Source organism: Haliotis cracherodii, unplaced genomic scaffold (genome assembly GCF_022045235.1).
Source record: "Haliotis cracherodii isolate W230 unplaced genomic scaffold, xgHalCrac1.p SCAF_11, whole genome shotgun sequence".
NCBI lineage: Eukaryota > Metazoa > Mollusca > Gastropoda > Lepetellida > Haliotidae > Haliotis > Haliotis cracherodii.
This window is the reverse complement of record NW_027266266.1, coordinates 33384280-33411782: the sequence shown is the minus strand read 5'-3', so window position 1 is coordinate 33411782 and position 27503 is coordinate 33384280. Positions and strand designations below refer to the sequence as shown.

Below are 27503 nucleotides of genomic sequence, written 5' to 3'. Positions count from 1 at the left end.
TAGCTATCAGCTCTTTTGAAAAGAATCTATATAAGCTCATGAATAACTCAGTATTTGGTAAAACTATGGAGAATCTAAGGAAGCATGTTGATGCTAAATTAGTCAGATCTAATGAGGAAGAAAGACTCAGGAAACTTATAGCCAGTCCGGCTTTTAACAGAAGCAAGATATTCGATAACGACTTAGCCGCATTGCATATGCAGAAGAGAAATATAAAATTCAACAGACCGGTGTACGTTGGTATGAGTATTGTCGACTTGTCAAAACACTTAATGTATGACTTTTATTACAACGAACATAAGAAACAATACGGCGATAGATGTGAGGTGTTATATACCAACACAGATTCTTTGTTGATGGAAATACAAACCGAGGATGTGTATAAAGATATGGTAGAAAAAATAGATATGTACGACACAAGCGATTACCCAAAAAATAATCCACTGCACAGCGTAGTAAATAAAAAGGTATTAGGTAAGATGAAGGATGAATGTGCTGGGACCCCTAAAGCGGAGTATGTCGGATTAAGACCTAAGATGTATTCTATAAGGAAGTCCGATAATGGAGAGATAAGAAAAGCTAAAGGTGTTAAAAAGTGTGTTGTGAAAAAGCATATCAAACACGAACAGTATAAAGAAGCATTATTCAACCGTAGAACGTTAAAACATGAAATGAACTCTTTAAGAAGTTACAATCATAGGATATATGGATTAAGAATGAACAAGACATCATTATCCCCCTTAGATACAAAGAGGTGTAACTACCTATGCTTATGGTTACTTAGGGTGGTAATACTGTACCGTTGGGAACTATGAACAACTCTTCTCGTACAAATGCCCTGCCCGGTCCATCTTTAAGATAATAAAGAATAGGCTCTCCTTCTTTCATAACCAATCGACTAATGTTATATGTCTTAAGGGACCAAATCGTATCTGTTGCGCGACGTTGGCCTCCTTCGAGTTCACCATATCTTACACTTACTCTATCCGGAATTTTTTGTTCATTGCCTCTCCTCGGTGCTGAAGATTCGGAAGTCACGGATTCCATTTTAATCGCATCGGATGGTTTCTTCCCTATCAATCTCGTTACTTCATTATTCAGCGCTGATACAACAGCTGATAAACGTGTCACCCATTCGGTTGATCTCAATCGCTCGGATTTCATTTCGATCCCATACTGATAGCCAAACAAACGTTCCGCTAATGTCCTGTTAAATCTTTCAACGATAGCTTGACTACGGTGGGCCTCTTTTCCACCACGCCTGATTTCGACATCGTGCTTTGTTAACAGTTTAGTTATTGATCCCATAGACTCGCGACGGGGATCTACTTGAAATAGCTTAGGCCATTTTAGTGGTCCTCGTTTATATATGCGACTCAGTGCATTAGCTACTTCTGTTGAATCTTTCGAGGTTAATGGCTCAGCCTCTTTGTATCGACTAGCCACATCCACTACGGTTAAAGCGTATTTATACGTTTTGCGTCTTACAATATCGTGGGGAAGAAACAAGAGGTCAGCCTGATGTACTTTATTCGTTGTAAATATATCAAACTTCTTCCTCGGGATATAACGCGGTGCTGGTAAGTATATTTGCCACATCGCTTGTTTCTTTAACCAATCCTTGGCCACATCTTTAGATACCTTAGCCGCGGTGGCTAATTTGTTTATTGCTCCTATACCTTTACAATATCCTCGTGGACTATAGTAAATTTTATCCATTATTAATTAATATTGATGTTTCTTTTAATACGAATCAAGACTATCGTTGAATTGTATCGTCATTTTTACATAAAAAAATTCCATCTGTAGTGGTGGTATATGTATATAAATCCGGCTCCAGTGGAGTTGCGGCAGAACCCCCATTACATATAAAAATTTATATCATAGAAGCATTGATTGACTCCAGGTGGTGGTGAGCTGGAGTCAATTTAACTTAATCTTATGACCATCGTTGAATCGCATAGTCATTTATGCATAATAAATGCCACCTGTAGTAGCAGTATAGGTACACTACTGCCTACAAGTTCATTCCCCTAACACGCGTTGAGAACGCGTGTAACACGCATGTGACACGGGTGCTCAACGGGTTGCACAAGGGTTGAGTACCCGTTGGACACGGGACCTGGTTCCAGTTGAAGTTGACAAATTTATCAAATGAATAGTGAGATAAAACAAAACAGTGAGATGTGAAATATGAGTTAATGAGCGGCCATTGAGCTGTGCTCACCAGACCATAAATACAAGGTCGGCCTGTCTTAATTAGTGTTTGGTTGCTAGACTTTTATGGCATGAACCATTCCACTAGGGTCCAGTCTAGCCATTGTGGCTAGCCGACAGTAGAACAGTAGTGAATTTAGATGCGAGTTTATTGCTAGGGGAACCCCCGTGTTGACACGATTGTCGCGGGTTGGTAAATGTTCGCCATTAATAAAATGATTGTTTGTGGATTGCGAACATATTCATTTTGCCCACATGAGTCATTCCACTTGATTGCAAATATAACGTTTTTCGTTCGCCAAATTTATGCTTTAGACAGTACAATTATGATATAGCCGTCACCACTACTAATGTCTCATTATTTCACGTAGGAATATGTCCCATTTCCCCACACCCCACTTTCTGTTTTGTATTTTGAAAGAATAAATAAAAGAAAGTTTTGTGTGGGACACTTTAATACTAATTATAAGAGGATGTTGGAAATGAATATGAACAGCCATGCTGTCTGACTGTTGATAGAATTTGAGATTTTCACAATCACCGGGTGTGACCATGTAGACAGAATCTCGTTAGGGTTTGTGATTTTTACATTTGCCCAATGACCATAGTGAGTATTGCTGGGGATACCAAACGTAACTGTTTATGATTAGAGGTTGTGAGTACCTATACCACGTAGGTAGGATATCTTTAGGATTTTAATCCCTCTTTGAGAGGCATTTAGAAGTTGGAGTACTACGTTAGGATAACTTACTTACTTACTTACTTACTTACTTACTTTGGAGATTTAACGTGCGCTTTCCGACTGATGCGTATTTCGCACACGGGCCCGGCCAGGCCATTTAATGTGTTTCCAAAAGGGGCGAAAATGGTGTGTGCAACCCAAGATGGGGCTTTAGGGGTTGCTTATATAGAATTTGGGAATTTTGAGATTTGGAATAGATGCCGATGGGGTTGGGGAGGAGAACTAAGGGAGCTGGGTATGGTGGATGTTTGTTTGTTTATGTGATTTTGATTTGGTAGATTATGGTGTTTTTAGATGCGTTTTATTAGTTCTGTTTTGATTAAGAATACGCCTAAGGCCTTGAAGTTTTCTAGTTTATTTTGTGGGTTTAGTATTGCTTCTAGAGTGAGAGCCTTGTTTAGATTGAGGGTGGTTTTTTATTGCGGTTCGATGTGTTAGGTAGTGTGTGCAGTGGATGAGTGCGTGTTCTGGGGTTTCTAGTTGTTTGCAGTGTTGGCAGTTACCTGTAGTGTGTTTTTTTAATTTTTTTAGGTGGTTATTTAGGTTGATTTTTTTTTATGGATGGAGAATTTTTGGTCTGGTTAGTGGTTTGCTGAGTACTTTTTTGATTTGGCTATTTGAGTTTAGATATAGATTATGCCATTTTTGGTGATTGTTTGCTTGTTAACGCTTTTAATTTCTGATTTTGAGATGGGTAAGTTTAAGCTTATTTCTGGGATTTTGAGGGATAGTTTAGCTGCCTTATCGGCGTTTTCAATACCGTATATTCCTACGTGGGCGGGGATCCACAAGAAGGTTATTTGTTTGCCTGCCTTAGTTAGGTCGTTGGAGCTTTTAAGTATTTGATTTATTAATTTAGGTTGGTTTTTGGTATTTTTGTTTTGGAGGGCTTGCAGTCCACTTAGAGAGTCGGTAAGTATTAGAATTTTTTGTGGTTTTTGGATTCTTGATTATGGAGGGCTGAGGCCATGCTCATTAGTTCTGCCATGAATATTGATTGGTTGTTTGGGAGTCGAAAGGATTGTGTGATTTTAGTTGGTTGTGTGGTATGGACTCCGAAACCTGTGTGTTTGGAGGTCGGATCTGAAGATCCGTCTTTGTAAATGTGACACCAATTTGGCCAATTTTCGTGTATGCATGCTAGTGTGGTGGTTTTAGCTATGTTTGGGTCTGTTTGTTTATTTATTTGGCTAGCTAGTGTTATTTTGGGTATTTTAAGTTTAGGGATGAAGATATTTGATTGTTTGCAGTTTTGTTTAAGATTTTTAATTTGGTGTTCATTTAGGTAGTTTGTTATTCTTTGGGATATTGGAGTAAGTAAGGGGTGTTTACGAGCTAGAGCTTGGTTTTGGGGGCTGATATTTGGTTTATTAAGTTTTGGATGAGAGGGGTTAGGATAAGATTTGTGGGTGACCTTTAATCCTTTCTTTCTCTGTGGGTAATCCTTTCACGTTGATTGGAGGAAGTCACTCAACCAGGTCATGACAGGTGGTGAGTTTACTTACTAACTACTGTGAGCGTTTTTGGCATGACATCTTTTCTTGTATAAACATAGTAACGATGCTCACTCACTGTTAATCTGCTGCAGTTTGCTGGCAAAGTGGGGATAAACCTCAGTGTCAAAGACGATCAAACTTAATTTGAATCCTTGTTTATCTGTGACATCTCCCAACTGGTGACATTTTCATAAACTTGGCAAGTGATGATGAATTTTAATATTAATATTATTATAGTTTATGAAATTGTTGATAAAACTTTAATAAGATTGTGCTTCACTCTCACGAAAAATATATTGTCTGTGAGTAAATTTATATGTCACGTTACATCAGCATTTTTCAGTGATATTGCGAAGGAATAATTACCAGATTTGGGGACTACATAAAACATGGCTGGTTTTACATTTCTGATACAGGTGCTTGACTGACTGAGTAGTTCATGATCAATTAGATATTTTTAAATCAGTCAAGTTTGCAACAATAGATGAATAAATTGATACATTTGGACCGCAGTTACCGATTAACAACTTAAGACATAGAGACAGGGAGGAGATATATAACCAAACCTATACTCCTGTTGAGAACGTTGGATTAAATGACAGTAACTAATTTGAACATTCCCCAGTAATATCATAAAATACATCATAACTCATAACAGTCTGAGAGACAGCTTCCAGCCATATACTAGTATTGAAGGGACAATCGCTTTTGACAGTTAAAAAATAAACTCACCTTATGGTGCTTGGCAAGTCAAAACTGACCTCCCTGAATATGTTTTTTAGGTTTGACAGCAACTATGCTTGTGGATTTCAGAGATAGACATGATTTGTTAGCTAGATGTTATTACAATAAGCGAAAATGTCTTAAAAGTCCACAGTTTGTTTAATAGTACAAAAAGTGTGTTATAGATCTATCAACGTTTTCTTTTATTGAACATAATATTTGCACTATATTGATGTAAGCTGTAAATAATCTAGCCTCCCCATGTACGTAACTTACATATATTTATGTATGACCAGAACAGCAAATAAAGTTCTGGTAGGTAGGTACCTCGGATATTTAACATGCGCTTTCCGACTTAAGCGTATCTCGCACACGGGGAAGCACTTATACTATTGGGGTAAAAAAGCGTAATGATTAAATAAAGAAGTGCAACCCCCCAAAAAATATAAGTTTACAGCCTGTTCTAATAAAGTTAAGGAGGTGGGATTTGGCTGGGTGGGAGTGGGTGATAAAAGAATATTCAATAATATGGAAAAGTTTGGGCCTGGGTGTGGGGGTGTGGGGGTCAAGCGTGGGAAGGCACGGCGTCGGCTGGCGAGCGTGTGTGGCTAGAAGTCTAGCGGCGGTATCCTTGTAGTAGTCTCTTGGTCAGCTTCTCTTCCTGGGGGTCGGGATTCTGGTAGAGACTCTTGGCAAGGAGGGCGGCGGTATTGGCGATGAAGTGGTTTGAGGTCGGTACGCCACTACTCTGGAATAAGTGGTTCAAGTCTGTGTAGTTTGTGATGTCGTACTCGGTGTCCTGTCCCCCCTTCTTGTGCACCATGACGAAAGGGACTCCTTGTTTGGCGTAGAGCTGTTCCTTTGGGGTGTTGACCTGGTCAGCCTGGAGATCTGGGTGGTCCTTGTATTGGTTGATCGGAATGTCTGACTTTTCGACTAGTAAATAAAGTTCTTTGGTATGACCTCTTTTATCCCTGTTGACGTTATCCTAATGTTCAATTTCAGTCTGGCTCACCAAGCGTAAGAAAGCATTGTACATGTTTTGATAAACCACACTGATGCAATTAAGCAAATGAATATTTGCTGTGGGCAAATATCTATTTTCTATATACATATTTGTGGATATGAAGCATTCTAGTAAATTGGATACACTGGGCACACATACATGACAAAAATGCTTGACAGGTGATTTGGTTCCTTGTCAACAAGACAGAATTGTGTTTATTTCCAGGCCATCCTTATCGTCGCTTACTACTATTAGGTGTATGGTTGGAGGCAAGATCAAAGACGCCGCACAGCATTTATTAGATAACAGACGGGGTCGTCCGTTTCGCTTTGAACAACCAACCCACCCTGATTGTAGGAGTTATATAATCGGTGCGCAAATAACTGAGTCAAGTCCACTGCCGGGCTGATGTGGTGTCAGTGTCAGCGATGAACATGAATGCTCAAATTTATAGACCTGTAGCACTCACAAGTTGCTTAGCCAAAATATTTGAAAAGTGTATATTCAATTCTCTGATAACAGCAAATATAACCTTAGAAATAGATTCAACATACAAACAATCAAATGCAGAACACAGACCTATGCTTAATCAATTCTTCTGGATATGATCAACCTGCGGAACCCTCTATCCGATGAAGTAACTAAAGCTCGCTCATTAAAAGAAATCAAATCCTTAATTAATCGTTCTGATGCAATTATTAATAATTTTGACTTCAAATATTTTCATAGATCATGCCAAATTGTCCTCTGTCGCCTTAGGCTCGGCTGCAGTGCCTTAAACGTTGATTAGTTTAGACGACATGTATCAGACATACCAGACTGCACTTGTGGATATCACCTTGAAGATGCAATTCACTTTTTCTATACCTGTCCAAAAATACTATAATATCAGAAACACTGTGTATTTCTACACACATGGGTAAGGTCTTAAAATGATATTACATTGCAGTAGTTAAGCAGTTCTACAAACATGACTCTTCTTAAATCAGTTCACGACATCGTCAAAAGCAAAAGGTTTGAGTAGCTTAAGTTTATGCAAGTAGTAAAGGAAAACTGCATTACCTTATTTCACAGATACCACTTGCTTCAGTGTATTGGCTTTGTGTATTTCATTTGTGCGTTTTGTATGTTTATGTTCAGCACTCTCTTATATATATCCAGCTGTTGTTAAGTTGTTACCTGGAGAAGTATTTACATAAGCAAGTTTTGCTTGTTTACCGATCCAGATTTCTTTTGAAATAAAAATACGTTTAAGCCAACACAGCTAACCCTAAAACACTATTGATTGTAAACTATTCAAAAAGGGGCACAAATCTCTGGCTTCTTCTCGGGTGTCGGACTCAAACTCATTTATTCTTAGAAAAACATGACATACAATTATCTACCATTTTTATTATGTACAATTTAACAAAAATAATGAAAATAGGATCTGTGGATACTAATACAATTTACCAATTGTATTGTACACATTGTTAAGGAATTTAGATAGGCCTTTTAGATCTCTTACACTGTTAGTGGTCATGATTTTCTTAAATGTTTGGAAACTTAAGATATTGCTTATTTAAGAGTTCATATCGCCGTTGGTGAAAAGCTTCACATCAGCATAAATAATGCAATTCATCTCCCACAGCGATAGAATCACAGAGTGGACACTGGCTATCTTCCCTGGGAATGTTCAGCCATCGACTGGTAATCCTTGGTTGGAAGTTCTGACTTTTAGTATTGGGAGAAATATTGAATTTGAGAGCAGTAGATATTTCTCAAATGAAGGTTGATTCTTTAGGTAATATGACCTTTGGATTTCCGCTTGGGCTTACTAGCTGCCGTGAGTCAATTTGCTCGCTAACGTAACCGAGCGTGACAAGAGACTGGGCTACCAGTCTGCAAGGACAGCTAAATAAACTTACGCATTTTTGAAAACTGATTGGTTACCCGTGATCTATGAAGATTTCGACAAAGGGCGCATGCTAATTAATTTCTTCAGCCTAAACAAACAGACAAATAACGGCGAAAGCTCATCGGATGTCGTTATTTGGAAATACCCCTGATGGTTACAGTTTAATAATAAAAAAAGTATCCCTGAGTGAAAGCATTTGCGGATTTCGGATTGCGTGGATGATACAATTACTACTCCCTTGTTGTCATCCACATTTTCTGGTATAACCCTATACTTGTGTATTTGTCGTAATTCACTTGCTGCTCAGTTAATGAATTTATAACATGTATACTTAGTTTTAGCACCACTCAGATTACCCGACGAAGGTTCCAATTTGGTCTTTCTTGTACCTGGGGTAATTATTCAATCTAAATCCAGGTTTGAAGTGAGGAGGAATGTGAGTTATGTAATATGCACGTGGCAGCCCAGCAAGAGATGTATGATCAGTTGCTTTACTTTTTTTGTAAATCAACGGATCATTCCCAGACATCAAAGGATCAACAGGAAATACGTTGATTGATTAATTACTGTTATCTTGCACAGTGGATATGTCAAAGTAAGTGTTTACATGTGAAGGTAGCTTTATCAGCTGACTTTGGCACCTACCGGTGTGTGAAACAACTGAAACAAACTAAGTGATCAGTTAAGAAACGAACACGGGTTATAATATCCGATACATTTAAATAACGTTTAAAAACGATATATTTAAATATTTTAATATATTTCATATATCTTCCAAATATTGTTTCCAAATAATTATTATTAAAGTATTTGATTCTCACAGAGACATTTGACATTGAATAAGTATTTTTGTACAGCTGCATACGCAATGGATAATGTTCCTTTATGTTGATATTCCCAGATACAGTATAACTTTGGTAGGTTGTAATAATGATATTTGCATTTTGTTTTCATTCATTCGCTGCAGCTTTGAACAGAATCATTCTTGTTCCTTTCCGTTTGGTTGGGAAGTTTTCCATGCGCGATAGACGTTGTTTTCACAAGCATTTTCTTTTGTAAGCATGTATATGTTACATTCAATGTGTAAAATATGATTCACTCAGGCAATTTATTAAATATCTAAATATTTCATTCATTTTACAAATTGACTGAATAATCTGTCCATTTATTTAACCGACTGACTAAAAATGATAAAGACGATCAGAAGAGCTTAAACACAATGGTTATCATATTAATAAAGATGGACATATTTTTCGACCTCAGTACATGGATGACAATGCCAGGCCTCATCGTTCGCGTGCAGTCGTGGATTACATGAGGGCCAGTGCAATAACGACTCTACCCTGGCCAGCAATGAGCCCAGATTTGAACCCCCTTGAACATGTTTGGGATATTCTGGGGCGGCACGTACAGGCACGAGATCCTCCTGTACAAGATTTACGCTAATTGGAAGAACCATTGCACCCATCAACAGATCCAACGTTCGACTAGAGGCATGAGACATAGGGTGAATGCGTCATCCGGGCACGTGGCGGTTATACCCGCTACTGATCTGTTTCACGTGTCATGTCAAGTAGAGACTTTTAGGAACATTTTCACATGAAACATCAAACGTAACTCGTTTACTTAAACCTGCAGATCCATACTTTTTTGAGGTATTGTCTAAGGTCAAAAACAGTACTTGTTTTACCATGATGTTTTTGTCAGTAAATTTCAATCACATCTCACCAATATCAGTAGGGGTGTGATTAACTTTTTAATTTGTGTATGCATTGATATGAGATATTAAAGTATTCTACAAATGTATATAAACAACGGGTGATATACTAGTATGTACAGGCAGTTTCACATTGTTATCATATAATGTTTCTAAGTAGGTTTTTCAACTTTTTAACAGTTTTACATACAAGGAGCATTATATTTGTCCATACGTTGTTTTCAATAGCAATAGTACTTTCTGTTGGCAAGCTGCCAAGTAAATAGGACAGAAAGGTATCGTCATCATCGTTCCAGATGCTAGAAAAAGTTGTCGCATCTAGTAAATCAATAATAGGCTCAACAAGAATATTTCTTTGTTTTTGAGTCATTTTACACTTAAATACATGTTTTGATGACATCAAAAGCAAATATGCTGCATAAACATGCATCAAGTGTTCCGGCCTTTCAATTGTTAGTAACCATACTCTGTGTACCTAAGGTGATCGTATAAGAGAGTATTGTTTTAGGTTTTCTCTTGGATGAAGCTCGGCATAAATTATGTTACGGTCCCGTACACATATTTCTTCTTTACCTCAACTCGCCCATGCAAGTTTGCTGGGGAATTGAGAAAAGGTGGTATAGGTGTTTATATCATTATTGAATTCATACTTGTTTACTAGTGATAGCATGTGGTATACAGGTGAGCCAAAGGAATTCTTTTGGCACATGCTGTGAGAAGGTCAAATGTCAAGGTTATAAAATTGAAACATCTCTCCCAAATGTTTGTGGTTGCACTATCTCAATAAGTTTAAATGCATTTAATATATAACCTTGGACAGGGTGAAGCACTTTAGGATGTGGCCTTGTATTGGAAAGGTTGTCAAATAAGTCAGGTGAAGGTCAGCTTTCAGGTTTTTTTAAAACATGCTGTGCCACCTTGAAACTGTACATTGGCATATACAATATATGTTCATTCTAGGCCATGCCATTCTGCCATTAACTCATTCAGTATTCAAATGGCAAACAGTGAAATTATTGAGGGGCCATCATGACACACTGTGTTTGAATTAATTCCAATCTGATATAAAACAAATAAGGTCAGTTTTTGGGTTTTTTTTAACCTCATTAAACCTCTGAATCATGCTTTCACAAAAACTGTATAACATTAAACATGGTTGAACAGTGTCACCCAACTTTACCAACATTTGTAGGGGAATAACGGTGTTGCCCATCATTAGGGGTGTTGATAGTGGGCTGGGTCAGATTGTTAGAGAAGTGTAATAAGTGGAATAACTTGTTTCATACATCAATTTTATTACCAATGTTGTAGAACATATAGATCAACATATATGATACATAAAATTTTACTACCAATAGTTTTTGGTTTTACTGTTGTGTTTTGATCACACATTTAATAGATCAACATAATTACATAGTCACATATAATTTGTTTTAATTCATGTTTAACAAAATTTAGAGATGAATACACAATGCCATTTAGAAAGTGGTCAAATTAACAAATGTTATATTTGGGAGACCACTTTCTTAGTAAAGTACAGATTCTCATACCTTTTTTTGGGGGGGTTGAGTCCCGTCCTGGATTCGTACCCATACTTGCCAGAGTGAGGCACCTAATATTTGGGATAACACTTTCTTAGTAAAACGCTTTCTTTACTAAGAAAGTGTTATCCCAAATATGACATTTGTTACATCTGACCACTTTCTAAATGGCATTGTGTATTCATATCTTTCAGCCATGTGAGCAGTACCAATTTAGACTTGTCAGAGGGGTACTCAAAGTACCTTTCATTTTGTGGAAGCCTCGGTGGCTGAGTGGGATTTAGAAATATTTATTTTTTAAATTTATGTTTAACAACATACAGATCACACATATTTTATGTTTAACAACATACAGATCACACATATTTTATGTTTAACAACATACAGATCACACATATTTTATGTTTAACAACATACAGATCACACACATTTTTTGTTTAAAAATATACAGATCACACATATTTTATGTTTAACAACATACAGATCACACATATTTCATGTTTAACAACATACAGATCACACATAATTTATGTTTAACAACATACAGATCACACATATTTTATGTTTAACAACATACAGATCACACATATTTTATGTTTTACAACATACAGATCACACATATTTTATGTTTTACAATAGATATACATTTGTAAGGCCTTACAACAATTACATCATGATTATGTCAGAACTCAAATAAGGTGGGACGCATCATCAGCATTTTGTTTTGTGTTTTGTGAGATGATGTCTCTAAACTCTAAACTTATACCCATTATTAACTAAACCTTGTCACCACCATGTACATTCTTAACATAATCGACATTGACTTGCGATGATTGCATTTTACTCCAAAACTTACTTACTTACTTACTTTGGAGATTTAAAGTGCGCTTTCCGACTGATGCGTATTTCGCACATGGGCCCGGCCAGGCCATTTAATGTGTTTCTGAAAGGGGCGAAAGTGGTGTGTGCAACCCAAGATGGGGCTTAAGGGGTTGCTTATATAGAATTTGGGAATTTGGGAATTTGGAATAGGTGCCGATGGGGTCCAAAAAGTCCATGTGGCTTATCTATATCAGACATAGAACCTAATTGATGAACTGAGTGAACAAAGTTATCATTGATGATGACGATTCATACTTATTGATATGATTGGTGAACATAGTTAATAGTTATGGAAGGGATTGATAAGATAGAGACAGTGAGAGAGTGAACTCTGAGTGAAGTGAACTGATCTCACTGTCAGCCACCCCTAAAAGTGGAATACCCAAGTTAATCCTTCTATTACAAAGAAGACACAATTTATGGATAACAAGTTCTTTATTTACTGTAAAGGTGACTTTTTGTTACAGATCCTTTACTGTTGACCTTTGTTGACAACTGTAAAGGTGACGTTTTGGTATTGTTGTCTTTGCTTGACAACGGTATAAAGATCTATACTGAAATGTTGCCTTTACAGTAAATACAGAAGTTGTTATTCATAAATTGTGTCTACCTTGTCAATCGTCAACTTCTAAGTATTGCCTATCAAACAGTTATTCTTCTGTTCTACACATGGCTGAACATGTTGTTTTAACAAATGTTATGAAAGTTGGGGTAAACTGGTTGAGCCCGCCCTGTATAGCTTTGTATGGAGCAGTATCTCTTCTTTATACTCTGCACACCATATAATCGATAATTGTACACAATGCAATGACCGTGAAACGCTGTCATGTAACTGCACCATAGTGTTTTATTTTGATCTCTGTGATTGGTCCATGTCACCAGCAGTAGCCAATCATATTTCAAGATGTGTATTTCCATGACATAGGCAAAACAAGTCTGGATGGCCATGATGCAAAAGCTGACATCAGTGAAATAACAGGCCAGAATACTTTCATTTTGTTTTTAGAAACAAAATGCAAATAATGATCAATTTGAAACAGATAATTCTTAGAAAATGCCAGTTGATATGTTGCAAGCTAGTCTGCCAATTAAGTGAGGACCCCAAAACATAGTATGCACCAAGCATGTTTCAAAGGAATAGGTGTGAACCTTACCTGGCTTATACTGTCAGACGAAAATCGTATGTTGTATATCATGTATATTATCAGCAGTGACCCATCAGATTTTCTAAATGGCCCATTTTCAGTCCAGAATTAATTCATCTGAATCTTTACAAATTCTGCCACATGAAATGTAGTCAAGGACAATCTTTGTGGTGAAACATGGTTTCATCATTCAATCCCAGTTTCTGTAGCATTTACTTGCATAATCCTGAGACTTGGTCATTGTTGGATCTTAAGAAGTAGTCTTGGTGAAGGTCATGGTGGACCGCCTCCATGGTCTAGTGGGTAGAGCAAATGCCCGGAGAGGGCAAGGTCCTGGGTTCGATCCCTGGCCGCATCATACCAAAAGATATTAACAGATGGTACTTGTTGTAATCCTGCCTAGCACTCGGCATTAAGGGGCTAAAACAAGGACTGGTAGTCTCGGAGCCAGTATACTGCGTCTGAGTAGGTATTCATGTTAAACTGCAGCATGGTATCTCAGTGTGCTAGCACTATAAAATCAGAGTTAGTCCGGACTAGTACAAGCAGCCACACACAAACATGTGCATACACATCAACATATAAGTGCAATTATCTTAGACTTGATGTTAAAACCCATTTCACCTCACCTAAGGTCATGGTCTGGAAGTAATACAGGGATTTATCTAGACCTGCTCAGGGGCTCAGGTCTGCAAGAATTAAACAAAATACCCAGTTCATGTTGTTATGGTTATTAAGATGGTCTTGGTCAAGGTGAGTTCAACTTCACTGAAAACAGGACCAATAAAGAGGAAGAGACTTAAATGCTTTATTTTACATTATTGCATTGAATGCAATGTTAAAATAACTGAAATTAAGAAGATGAAAGCTTCTAAGAACAAAATATGCCTGCCAGGGGCACTTACTTTCAAATCATAGATAAATCCCCAGTATTGTTTTTGAACTGGATGTACATGGTATTTTAAGATTGGGGAGCTTTTAGGATATGGTGCTGAAGAGGTTGACTCTTGCAAGTACTTTAGATTAATTAATGATAAAATTAATTGATTATACTCTTCAAGTTGATTTAGGAGGAGGCGTGGGACTTTCTGTTTGTCATGGTTGTATGTTACGGGTTTGGGATATTAATGAAACATCAGGAAATGGAGTGCCCTTCAGTTTCTTGTTATCTGTCATACGTTATAATCAGATTTCAGTTCTCGCTACCGCTAAACAAAGATCTGAGGACATCTCAATACGCATCACATCACAATGACCTTTCGTCGGACCAATCAAATCGTTGCTTACCAGATTGGGAAAATGACAGTCAGAATGTGTTTTCTAATCACTCAACCTCAAAAGGGTTAACAAAGGGTATTCCAAACAACAGTTACGGGCTGTGATGATTCCATTGAAATCATTGTCTCTCTCTTGATTCAATGGGGAAAAACATTTGGAATGGAAGAGATTCTCCATGGCCAGTGTGAAGCACTACTATACAACCACGGCCATCTATTACACATGCCAGGATTTTCTTTGGTTCATTTTTCAAATTTTGAATCAAGATCATTGTCAAAATAGTTTTCAAAGTGTAGTCTGGAATGGAATCGCCAGTTAAGACTAGTGCTGTAAAGCTAGAGAAAGCTGCTTTCTGATTGGCTATTGTCAAATCATTTCATTGGTCAGTAAATGTTCATTAAAGGTTGTTCTGAAGTGACCTGTAATGGGATGTCCTCACATCTGCGTGTAGCGGGTGCAAGAACTAAGATCTGATTTTGTTACAGCCTTGAAAACTTGGAGAACACAGCTGGCTTCCTTAGAGTTTGCAGTGGACTCCTTGGTTGTTACTGGTTGCATTGGATGGATTTGGTCCTGGAACCAACAATGCAGATATATGATTAGGCCAGTGTAAACGGGTGTTGTTGCATTTGCTGCAAAGTGTCTGTGAAATCTCATGTTCCGGGGGTTGTTCCCTTTCAGGCCATCGAGTGATTTGACTCCAGAAAACATGGAACTGCTTGAGTTTGGTGCTCACTTCCCTTCCTTTGATGCTGAAGGATGCAGTTTCCTCACCATCAAAGATGAAGATGGTAATAATCAATCTTTTTGTTAAAGGTGCCAATTCTTTATGATTTAGGCAGACTTGCTACTAAATATGACCATGAATTATGCCATTATGAATGCTTATTTATAAAATGTAAAGAGTAGGTAAGCAAGTCATCAAAATCCTTATTTACCATCAATCAATACTTATACACTTAAGAAATCAGGGAATGATAAATTTCATGCATTTTTGGTGCTTGTAAATGATTGTCAAATACGTGGTGACACAAAAATCATTGTTGTCAGATTTTATGATGTTGGAAAGCTATTGTGTTAATAGAACTTCTTCACTTATGTTGCCTTATTCTTCTTGCGAATCATCTACCTCTATTACATCTTTGCCATAAATCCTGTATTTTGGCTCCACTCACACTAACTCAGAGTTTCAGCAGACGACCTCTTCACTGTCAATCACACACAATTAGTTGTTCCCAATATACCACTATAGTAACCCAAGCGTGTGTAATGACGAGAATCCTCACTTCTTTCCTGTGTGTGCTAGAATCATCACCTATTGTTATAGTTGTAACGATCTAGCACTTGGTAGTAGTCACATTAATCTAAGATTGTTCTTATAGTTATGTAAAACAGACACAATAAGTCTATATTAATAGCTGCTAATTGTAGTGACGTACGTTTTAAGCTGGTATGAGGTGTTTGTGAGGTCATGGAATCTCCCTCTACTGCTACTTGCAAGAAGTGTTGTCATTTTATGTTGTCATTCCTCATAACAACTGCAGAGAAGCAAAATGCACAGATGAGGCAAGATGCGACCAATGCTCAACTCTATCTAACAAAGCCTTCACCAAGCTGTGCCTCCAGGCCTACCACAGAAAACCAACAGAAGGATCCCAAACTATGGAATATAAACACCCTTTAAATAGAAATAGCCACACAAATTACAAATATACTCAAAATGTTCCTGTGACACCAATATTTTAGTATATTTTTCAAACAAGTAAAGTTTGGTTTTCAGTATTGTAGTACATGTATGGAATCAAGTCACAAAAACGCAACTGCAACAGAAAAGCATACATTCCATGCAAAAGTTGACTTTTATGCAAGCCCCATACATTTCACCATCCAAGAATGGGTATAAAAACATGTGCGTTAACGGGATTCCATATGCATTTTTTTAGCATCGTGCTGACAACACACCACTCAGAAAAACAACAAAATTACGCAATTATTCAAAATTATGAAATACCACGCCTGTCCGAAAATGAGCGTCTGTGAGCCATTGGTATGCTTGAAGCAGGATCGAGTCAACGTAATGTTGCAAGACAATTTAATGTCCACAGAAACCCCATTTGGTGTTGGCAACAGACGAATGCAGTCAGAGACCATCCTCGGAGTGGCAGGCCACGCATAACCAATAATCGACAAGACAACTGGATTTGAACAACACACCTACAAAATCAATTCCAGCCAGCTACAGTGACTGCAAGAAGCATCCCTGGCCTTCGAAGAATATCTTCACCAACCGTACATCGTCGCCTCAGATGTGCAGGGATTGTCGCCAGAAGACCCACCAGACGTCCCATTTTGACAGGAAACCACCGTCAGGCATGTCTACAGCGGTGCAGACAGCGTCTACGCTGGATGGCCATGCAGTGGGGACAAGTTCTATTTACTGACGAGTCTCGTTTTCAGCTCAGCCACAGCAATGGACGGATTCGAGTGTACCGATGTCGAGGTGAACGTTACATCAATCATTGTGTCATGGAAGAAGATCGGTTCAGGGGCAGCAGCGTTATGGTATTGGCTGGGATTACAGCAAGACAGGGGACCCATTTGATGGTGGTAGAGGGAAATCTCAATGGACAGCACTACCGCGACAAGATCATCGGCCCTGTTGTACCGTTTTTGTGTCATCATGGCCCAGGCATTACCTTTCAACATGACAACGCCCGGCCTCATATTGCTTGACTTGTTCCGGATTCTCTTCAACAAAACAACATGAATGTCATCTGGCCAGCTCGCTCCCCTGATCTCTCACCAATCGATCACATGTGTGATGAGATGGATTGGCGCCTTCGACGTCAACCACGTGTTCCCCAAACACTCCAGGAACTTCGAAACATGCTCCAGCAGATATGGACAGATATTCCACAGGACTTTGTGTGACGCCTGGTCAATTCCATGAGACGAAGATGTGCTGCTTGCATCGCAACCAGAGGTGGACACGCAGGCTGTTGATTTGTAGATTGACATTTTGGCATGTTCATGTTTTTTATGAAATCACGCATTTTCTGAAGTCAGTATGGCAAATTAAACCATTTGAACACTTACAGGAGCCTTTTATCTGTTGAAAACCGAAATTGTTTTAGATTTGGTTAAAAACATAACTTTGCATTAAATCAATGTCACAGGAACTTTTGTTGTTCAGTATAATTCACAACCCCATAAAGTTTGCACCGTAATGATAAGAACCTAGCACATTTTCAATGGAACCTGATAGAGTTAGTTGTTGTTGTTATGCAGGTGTTGTGCAACCTGTTGATGGAGTTTTTGTTGTTGTGCAGGTGTTGTGTTGCCCGCTGATGGAGTTGTTTTGCAGGTGTTGTGCTACCTGTTGATGGAATTGTTGTTGTGCAGGTGTTGTGCTGCCTGTTGCTGAAGACCAGCAGCCATGTCAGACCCTGGCTGACATTGAGGGCGGTGAGGACATCATGGTCATGTCCAGTAGTGACAAGCTGCTCCGCTGGAACATCCTGGGACTACAGGGAGCACTGTTCTCTCACTTCCTACAACCTGTCTACCTTTCTTCAATCATAGTAGGTATGTCAACAACTGGCAACTTAAACCCCACTCTTACTTATCTTATGTCAACCAGTAAGTAATAGTTCTACAGAAGAATTTCTATGTGTGTTGCCTTGTTTCTATATTTTGATATGCAACATAGTCCTGCCAAATATTCATTCACCATACATGTATACTGACCATTATCAGTCAAACAGCCAAAAACCAAAACCAGGCTTGACCCACATGCCGTTGTACTATGACATCATGGCCCCCGAACACTGCTGTGTGTCTCTGTGTTTTTCTTATGAATGTTGTGCCTTATCATGCAATTTCCACAGCCTCCATAAGTCTATTGAAACTTTGAATAGTTGGTATTCAACTCGATGATGGACCCTTTTGTATGGAAGGTGAACATTTTCATTCAACATGTTACAGAAGATCACTTGCAACTGTCAACTGTCAAATGGTCCATATGAGCATATAGTTCACACAAATTGATAAAAGAAGTAGTATAGGGAATGACAGTTCTGGCTCACTGCAACCTAGGCCAGATTCATTCCCCAATAATTCTACTACAGAGGTAATTTATTATACAAACGCCGGTTTCAGAACCCACCTGTCATGTCGTCTTCACATCTTCATAAAATGATACCGTGGAATGTCCACGATTTATCCAACGCAGTCCAACACAGAAATTATATAGCTATATTCTAGATCTCTGGACGAGAACGAAATACGTTTGTCGTTTTGAATATGAGCAGTGTAATTGAACAAAAAACATAATATGTGTTACGGCACCAATCGTTATCCTGTGGTGTATGGTATATCTGCTGTTTATAAATAGCATTTCTCACAATATATATACGGCAATCAGTGATTTCAACAGTGTTTTTTCTTGCCTCATCTGGAATTTGGATGACAACGATCGTGTAAAAAACCCTGGTAATGGTCAAAAATATTTTTAAAGTATTTTTTTGTCGTTTCCGTGACATTTTTTCATTGCCCAGTAGCAATGTATTTTGGCAAAGTCACACTTGTCCGATGTAGCTCCTCATGCCGAAGTACCTCGATCCGTGAGACTTGGCGGGTCCCAGTGACCCAGATCCCTTTTGATTGCCATGCCAAGTGTCATTTGCATAAGGCCATCCCTATGTTTTGTATGTGTTTCTATCCTCAAGCCTAATTTAACCAGAGAGTGCGGGCGGACGAAATAAAATATATTACTTATCAAAAAATGTCTTTCAATAATTGTGTAAGCTATTTTATGACATTTAAAAAAAAGTTTAGGCACTTGGTACTGGAATCTAGTCTATGAATTAATTTATGATGTAGATCGATTCGCTTTGCTTCGGAAGCGAATTTTCAATAAACAACAGAACAAAGATAAAGTTGACCTGGTTCTTTTAGAAAATGGATTTCAACATTATTTTCATCAAGCTTATTCAGGTCACTGGCTGCACAGATCGTCCTCTCTTGTAAACTACTTTGGCATGAACACATGTTTTGTCTGGAAGCTCAAAGCAACAATGTTTCTCTAAGATACATTTTTTTCTCCATCCATGACGAGCATCTGTCATAATGTGTGCCTCAACAATCTTCCTGGTGAGTTGAATTCAACAATGTAATACACACGGCCTCATTCACGGCGTCATCACAAGATCTCTTCCAAATATTCCCACCACATGATCAGGGTTACGACTTAGGATGAATTAATAAATTAATTTGCACTTTTAGAAAACATTTTTTTCATGAATATTATTATTAAAAAATATCCTGCAACATGGTACTTTTGGATTGCACTGCAGATTTCTTTTATTACTTTCTAAAACTTTTTTTCCCCCTTTCTGACAACGCGATCTCCTAGCAACCACGCCCCATGAGCGCATCGAGTTGCTGCTTACAACTGTCAAGAACTTTGCAATTTCGTTTGTCTTCAATATGAGCAACAAAACATTTTCATTTGACGAAGAGTTGTTCGAGATAATCAGGGAACCTTTGGTCATTTCGATTATGACATTGGTGACTTTATCGTGGAGAAAGTTCCAATTCAAGATGACATCATTCAGATTCACAACTCGAATCAACAAGATGGCGCCTCTCTTCCCGCCCTTGCAAGTGCAACAGAAACTTTGATAAATTCAGTGCCGTTTCTTGGGAGAAGTGAATCAGTGTCACAGCGAGATTTCATTGTGGAACCAGATGAAGCCGAATATGTATGTTTACACTTCTTTTGTCAACCATGCATGACACGGCACAGGCAATCACAGTTAGGGAATGGTGCGGCCACCATGTTGCAGAAATTCGTCGATTCGAACACATTGCTTCTGGACTGAGCTAAATAAACGAAGTGTTTGGAGAGATCGCAGATACTTAGACTTTAAGAAACGGATTTTAAACGTTGCAGCAGATGAAGGATTGGTGTGGACATAACGTGAAAAGGATCCCCGATTGTATTTTAAAACTTGTGCACGAAGTGTACCCAAATACCCCGAACAAAAAATACATGGGACAAGTGTGGATCTAATGATCAAATTCAATATTGTGTGTGAAAATTCTATGAAGGAAAAGGAAATTCATAATTAAAGTTGTCTTGGAATATGTGTATTGGAGTTTTTGTTTATCGTAAGTACAATATTATCTGGATACGCTTTATGTAGGTCAAAACATCAAGTATATTTCGTTACTTATTGTCCCCCGCCGCGCGAAAGCGCGGAGCGGGGGACATAGTATTCACGACCGTCCGTATGTCCCACCTGTTTGTTGCCGCGATATCTCAAGAACTAAACACTGGATTGTCTTCATATTTGGAACTGTGGTGTATCTACAGACTCTGCAGACACCAGTAGGTTTTGGTGACCTTGACCCCATTTTCAAGGTCACAGCAGGCAAATCTGCTTTTGGAGTTGGAAAACGGTGTTGTCGCGATATCTCAAGAACTAATCGCTGGATTGTCTTCATATTTGGAACTACATGTATGGTGTATATACAGACACCGCAGACACCAGTCGGTTTTGGTGACCTTGACCCCATTTTCAAGGTCACAGCAGGCAAATCTGCTTTTGGAGTTGGAAAACGGTGTTGCCGCAATATCTCAAGAACTAATTTCTGGATTCCTTCATGTTTGATGATATTGGCTTTAGGAGTATGACAAATAGTTCCATGGAGGTATCTAACACAGAAAATAATATTATTCAAAAGGAATAAAATATTTGGAAAAACCCCACATAATTCATAAGCCGGCGGGGGACATTTCGTCACTTTGTGACAAATACTTGTTTGCCAGTTGCTTATGTGCATTGTTATGTTGATACACGTGACATATTAATCTATTGTAGTCAAGCTGAGAAATATTGGTGCAACTTCTGGCGCTTCAAATTAGGCCCCTTCCTAAACACTAGTTGAAAAATCTGTATAATAATTTAGGTTTTATAAATATAAACTGATTATTGTGTGGTAGAGATCTAACTGTTGAATGCAAATGACCAAAACTAAACAAATATCTGTAATTTTCGGATTGAACTGATAGAATCGTGTCGTCAATTTCGTATTTAGGTATCGTTACTGTTACATTACCCGAAACCGATGTTCTGCTGCTGTTCTGCCGTAAAAATATACAACACAATGCACTTTGACCACAAATACATTGACTGTGTCACATGTACACATGACCATGTCATTTGCTATTTATAGCGCAACCGTAAATAAGCTCCGCCCACTGTGATTGATGCAGACGCCAAACACGATCGATTTGATTTTTTATGAGAAAAATACAGAAAATTTATTGACTTATATCTAGATATGGAGCCATTTGTTGTATCCATGGTTTCTCATTCAAGTTGATACGAAGTTTGACGGTCAATGGTGATACGGATCCCGTATGGTTTTCTAAAAGCTTCTACCGACACTCGGTTGTGTTTACATTGTCAGTCATTGTTCGAAACTGAAACACCGCTGACTGACTGACTGATATAGGAGATTTAACGTGCGCTTTCCGACTGAAGCGTATTTCGCACACGGGCCTGGCCGGACCATTTCGTGTATTCCGAAAAGGGTGAAAGTGGTGTGTGCAATCCAAGAGGGGGCTTTTAGGGGTTGCTTATATTGAATTTTTGGAATTTTTAAATTTGGAAAAAATGACGAGGTGGGTGGAGGAGGGAACTAAGGGTGAAGGGGGTGTTTGTATGTTTATTGGATTTTGGATTGGTAGATTGATGAGTTTTTAGATGCGCTTAATTAGATCTGTTTTGATTAGGAATACGCCTAGGGCCTTGAAGTTTTCTAGTTTATTTTGAGGGTTTAGTACTTCATCTAGAGTAGGAACCTTATTTAGATTGAGGGTGGTTTGTTGTGTGGTTCTGTGTGTTTGGTAGTGGGTGCAGTGGATGAGTGCGTGTTCTGTGGTTTCGGGTTGTTTGAAGTGGGGTCAGTTGCCTGTGGTGTGTCTTTTAAGTTTTTTTTGGTGGTTATTTAGGTTCGTGTGTCCTGTTTGGAGTTTTGTAATTAATCTGTCAATTTTTTTAGAGGGGTGTAGGATTTTAGGTTTGGCTAGTGGTTTTCTGAGCACTTTTTTGATTTGGCTTTTTGAGTTTTGATATTGATTATGCCATTTTTTGGTAATGTTTTGTTTGTTTACACTTTTAATTTCTGATTTTGAGATGGGTAGGTTTAGGCTTATTTCTGGTATTTTGAGAGATAACTTAGCTGCTTTATCGGCGCTTTCGTTGCCGTAAATTCCTACGTGGGCGGGGATCCACAAGATGGTTATTTGTTTGCCTGCTTTTGTTAGGTCGTTGGAGCCTTTAAGTATTTGGTTTATTAATTTAGGTCGTTTTTTGGTATTTTTGTTTGGGAGGGCTTGTAGTCCACTAAGGGAGTCGGTGAGAATTAGGATTTTATTGTTGTTTTTAGATTGTTGAAACACCGCCACCTTGCGGGTTATTTATAGTCAGGGTGGGGCTTTAAGAAAGCTGCTTTCTTAAGGGCTAATGATTTCCTGTTAGTAATTTCATTGTTCGGTCAAAGTTCGCGAAAGGTCGTTCTGACATGACCTGTAATGGGATGTCCTCAGCGGAAGCGAGAACTTGTATACAATTTAAATCAGACTGAGGTAATCTAGGCACGTTATTAATCCTGTTTTGTTTGTTCGCATCAAAACATGGGGCTGTGTACTCGCGAGCAGATGACCATGGAGTACGCTGATCACTGTGAAGGATTAACAAGACTGATTAATGAGTGATTTCAGCGATTCGTTGCAAATTAGGTCAGAGTCGGAGTGCGAGACTGTCGGATTAACAGGTCTAAATAGCACTGATTAAATCGGTTCCCATTGTTTGTGTCAGATAAAACTGATTGTCAGATTACCGAGTGTCGGATTAACAAGACTTGACTGTACTTCTACAGTCTCTCACAGTTTATTGACAGTTCATGTTGATAGATGATTATATATAAGTATCAGGATGAACATAATTTATCATTTGAAGGGAGTATCATGGAACTGTTCGAGGTGAACAATACCTTCCAAATGACGTGCTGGTTTTCTTGGGGAATTAGTCAGCAAAGAGCCAGAGTCACAGGAGACTAATCACAATTTTATTTACAAGAACAATTAACAATTTACAATATACTTAGTAATAACTGAGGGTGCCACAGAGAGTCGGTACAACACTCTGGGCTGTGGGAGAGAGGTCTGCTTGGTAAGAGAGTCAAACCCCTTCTCTGCTAGAACTTGGCTACAGTATGTATTTAATGAAAGTTTGAACAATAGAAAGGAATGTGATTGGTTGATACACGATTGGTTGTGTCCTAAGCTAAATGGATGGCTAGACAGAGGGGAATACTAAATCCTGTTTATCCTGTTGGACTGGCACTAATCTTGTTGACATATTTACTGGATGCTTTGAAAGAGATTAGGGTGTCACTATAGATGAGCTTGTGTGGGAGCTAATCCTTAATGCCCTATAGACGAGCTTGTATGGGGGCTAATCCTTAATGCACTATAGACAAGCTTGTATGGGGGCTAATCCTTAATGAGTCTTAATTGAAGTAATGTTATTCTAATATACCCCGGTAGGTGATGACAGATATACTTAAATAAATATCCTTTGTCTGGGAGATGGGATCTTGATACCTTAGGCTAGCAACCATCTAAAAAGCTATAACTGAAACTACTGATATTTTATATATGCATTTTACCTGATGATAATTATTACTTGCTAAACTATAATTATATGAAATGGTGTATAAATATTACACCATGATAACTCATAAAAGCACTTGATGTAGATCTAATTATTATAAGATAACTTAGTATAAATGTTAACCATGATAGGAGTCTCACCGTACTGTTTTAGAAAATTGGGGTTGGTGGTCTATTCACCATGAGTCATGGCACTACCAGCAAAAATTGGGAGTGGGATAAGTGCTCAAAGGTGAGCCTCAGATGTGACACAACAGAGAATAAAAACAATTGATGTTGGCAAATAACTTTTTTCATTGAGAGCTATTTTGCAGAGCCAGATGGTTCGCCCAAACAAGCATTTTTCTCTAATTGTAAACTTATGTTTTCTTGACATAGGCTCAAAGTTTGACCATGGCCACTTTTCCCGTGCGGTGTGTTGCCGTGTATATGATGTATTAAGCGAGACTTTGCCGCCAACATATCACATCAACCATCCCCGCCTTCATCATGTCTCCCTATCCTTCACTCACCACTACCCTGATGGACAACATGCGACCTCACTCAGTGTCAACTGGTCAGAGGGAGATGACAAAGTGGAGGTCACAGATGGCTTCACAGGGAAAACCACTCCAATGTTGGTACAATATCAGTAACATTTTCATATGCCAAGTATTTAAATACAAATCCTTCTTTGTGTAACTGCTATTGATATATGGTTCTTTGTGATAATTCAAAGGGTGTGATAGTTAGGAACATTAGAAAGAAAATAGCATCATTCTGACCAGTTAATTAATAATTGAGGAAAAATAAAGCAAATTTAATCAGCCTAATCAAATTTAGATGAACACATTGGAACCTGGCCAGCTGACACCCTTCAGAGGAACACAAAGGAGCCTGGCCAACTCACACCCTTTAGGTGAACACAGTGGAACCTGGCAAACTCACACCCTTTAGATGAACACATAGAAACCTGGCAAACTCACACCCTTTAGATGAACACATTGAAACCTGGCCAACTCACACCCTTTAGATGAACACATTGGAACCTGGCCAACTCACACCCTTTAGATGAACACATAAAAACCTGGCCAACTCACACCCTTTAGAGGAACACATAGAAACCTGGCCAACTCACACCCTTTAGATGAACACATTGAAACCTGGCCAACTCACACCCTTTAGATGAACACATTGGAACCTGGCCAACTCACACCCTTTAGATGAACACATTGGAACCTGGCCAACTCAAACCCTTTAGATGAACACATAAAAACCTGGCCAACTCACACCCTTTAGATGAACACATAGAAACCTGGCCAACTCACACCCTTTAGATTAACAGATTAAAACTTGGCCAACTCACACCCTTAAAGGGGAACACATTGAAACCTGGCCAACTCACACCCTTTAGATGAACATATTAAGACCTGGCCAACTCACACCCTTTAGATGAACACATTGAAACCTGGCCAACTCACACTCTTTAGATGAACACATTGAAACCTGGCCAACTCACACCCTTTCGATAAACACATTAAAACCTGGCCAACTCAAACCCTTTAGATGAACACATTGAACATGGCAAACTCACACCCTTTAGAGGAACACATTGAACATGGCAAATTCACACCCTTTAGATAATCACATTGAAACCTGGCCAACTCACACCCTTTAGATTAACAGATTAAGACCTGGCCAACTCACACCCTTAAAGGGGAACACATTGGAACCTGGCCAACTCACACCCTTTAGATGAACATATTAAGACCTGGCCAACTCATACCCTTTAGATGAACACATTGAAACCTGGCCAACTCACACCCTTTAGATTAACACATTGAAACCTGGCCAACTCACACTCTTTAGAGGAACACATTGGAACCTGGCCAACTCACACCCTTTAGAGGAACATATTAAGACCTGGCAAACTCACACCCTTTAGATGAACACATTGAAACCTGGCCAACTCACACCCTTTACATGAACACATTGAAACCTGCCCAACTCACACCCTTTAGATTAACACATTGAAACCTGGCCAACTCACACCCTTTAGATGAACACCTTGGAACCTGGCCAACTCACACTCTTTAGATGAACACATTGAAACCTGGCCAACTCACACCCTTTAGAGGAACACATTGAAACCTGGCCAACTCACACCCTTTAGAGGAACACATTGGAACCTGGCCAACTCACACTCTTTAGAGGAACACATTGGAACCTGGCCAACTCACACTCTTTAGATGAACACATTGAAACCTGGCCAACTCACACCCTTTAGATGAACACCTTGGAACCTGGCCAACTCACACTCTTTAGATGAACACATTGAAACCTGGCCAACTCACACCCTTTAGAGGAACATATTAAGACCTGGCCAACTCACACCCTTTAGATGAACACATTGAAACCTGGCCAACTCACACTCTTTAGATGAACACATTGAAACCTGGCCAACTCACACCCTTTCGATAAACACATTAAAACCTGGCCAACTCACACCCTTTAGAGGAACACATTGAACGTGGCAAACTCACACCCTTTAGATTAACACATTGAAACCTGGCCAACTCACACCCTTTAGATTAACAGATTAAAACTTGGCCAACTCACACCCTTAAAGGGGAACACATTGGAACCTGGCCTACTCACACCCTTTAGATGAACATATTAAGACCTGGCCAACTCACACCCTTTAGATGAACACATTGAAACCTGGCCAACTCACACCCTTAAGAGGAACACATTGGAACCTGGCCAACTCACACCCTTTAGATAAACATTTTGAAACCTGCCCAACTCACTTCCTTTGAGTGAACACATTGGAACCTTGCTAACTCACACCCTTTGGATGAAGACATTGAAACCTGCCCAACTCACTTCCTTTGAGTGAACTCATTGGAACCTGGCCAACTTACACCCTTTAGAGGAACACATTGAAACCTGCCAAACTCATTTCCTTTGAGTGAACTCATTGGAACCTGGCCAACTCACATCCTTTAGATGAAGATATTTGAACCTGGCCAACTCACACCCTTTAGATGAACATATTCGAACCTGGCCAACTCACACCCTCTAGAGGAACACATTAAAACCTGGCCTACTCACACCCTTTTGAGGAACATATTG

The 27503-nt window shown here is 38.9% G+C and overlaps 1 protein-coding gene across 1 annotated transcript in view; it reads left to right on the top strand.

The window, feature by feature from the left end:
- The window catches only part of LOC139455688 (adenosine deaminase domain-containing protein 1-like), a 149783-nt gene that overhangs the window by 119073 nt on the left and 3207 nt on the right, over window positions 1-27503 (top strand). Inside the window, exons 9-11 of the mRNA XM_071237238.1 lie at window positions 15326-15435; window positions 18047-18229; window positions 24768-25005. Coding sequence (XP_071093339.1) covers window positions 15326-15435; window positions 18047-18229; window positions 24768-25005 — 531 coding nt within the window. The remainder of the gene's footprint in view (window positions 1-15325; window positions 15436-18046; window positions 18230-24767; window positions 25006-27503) is intronic.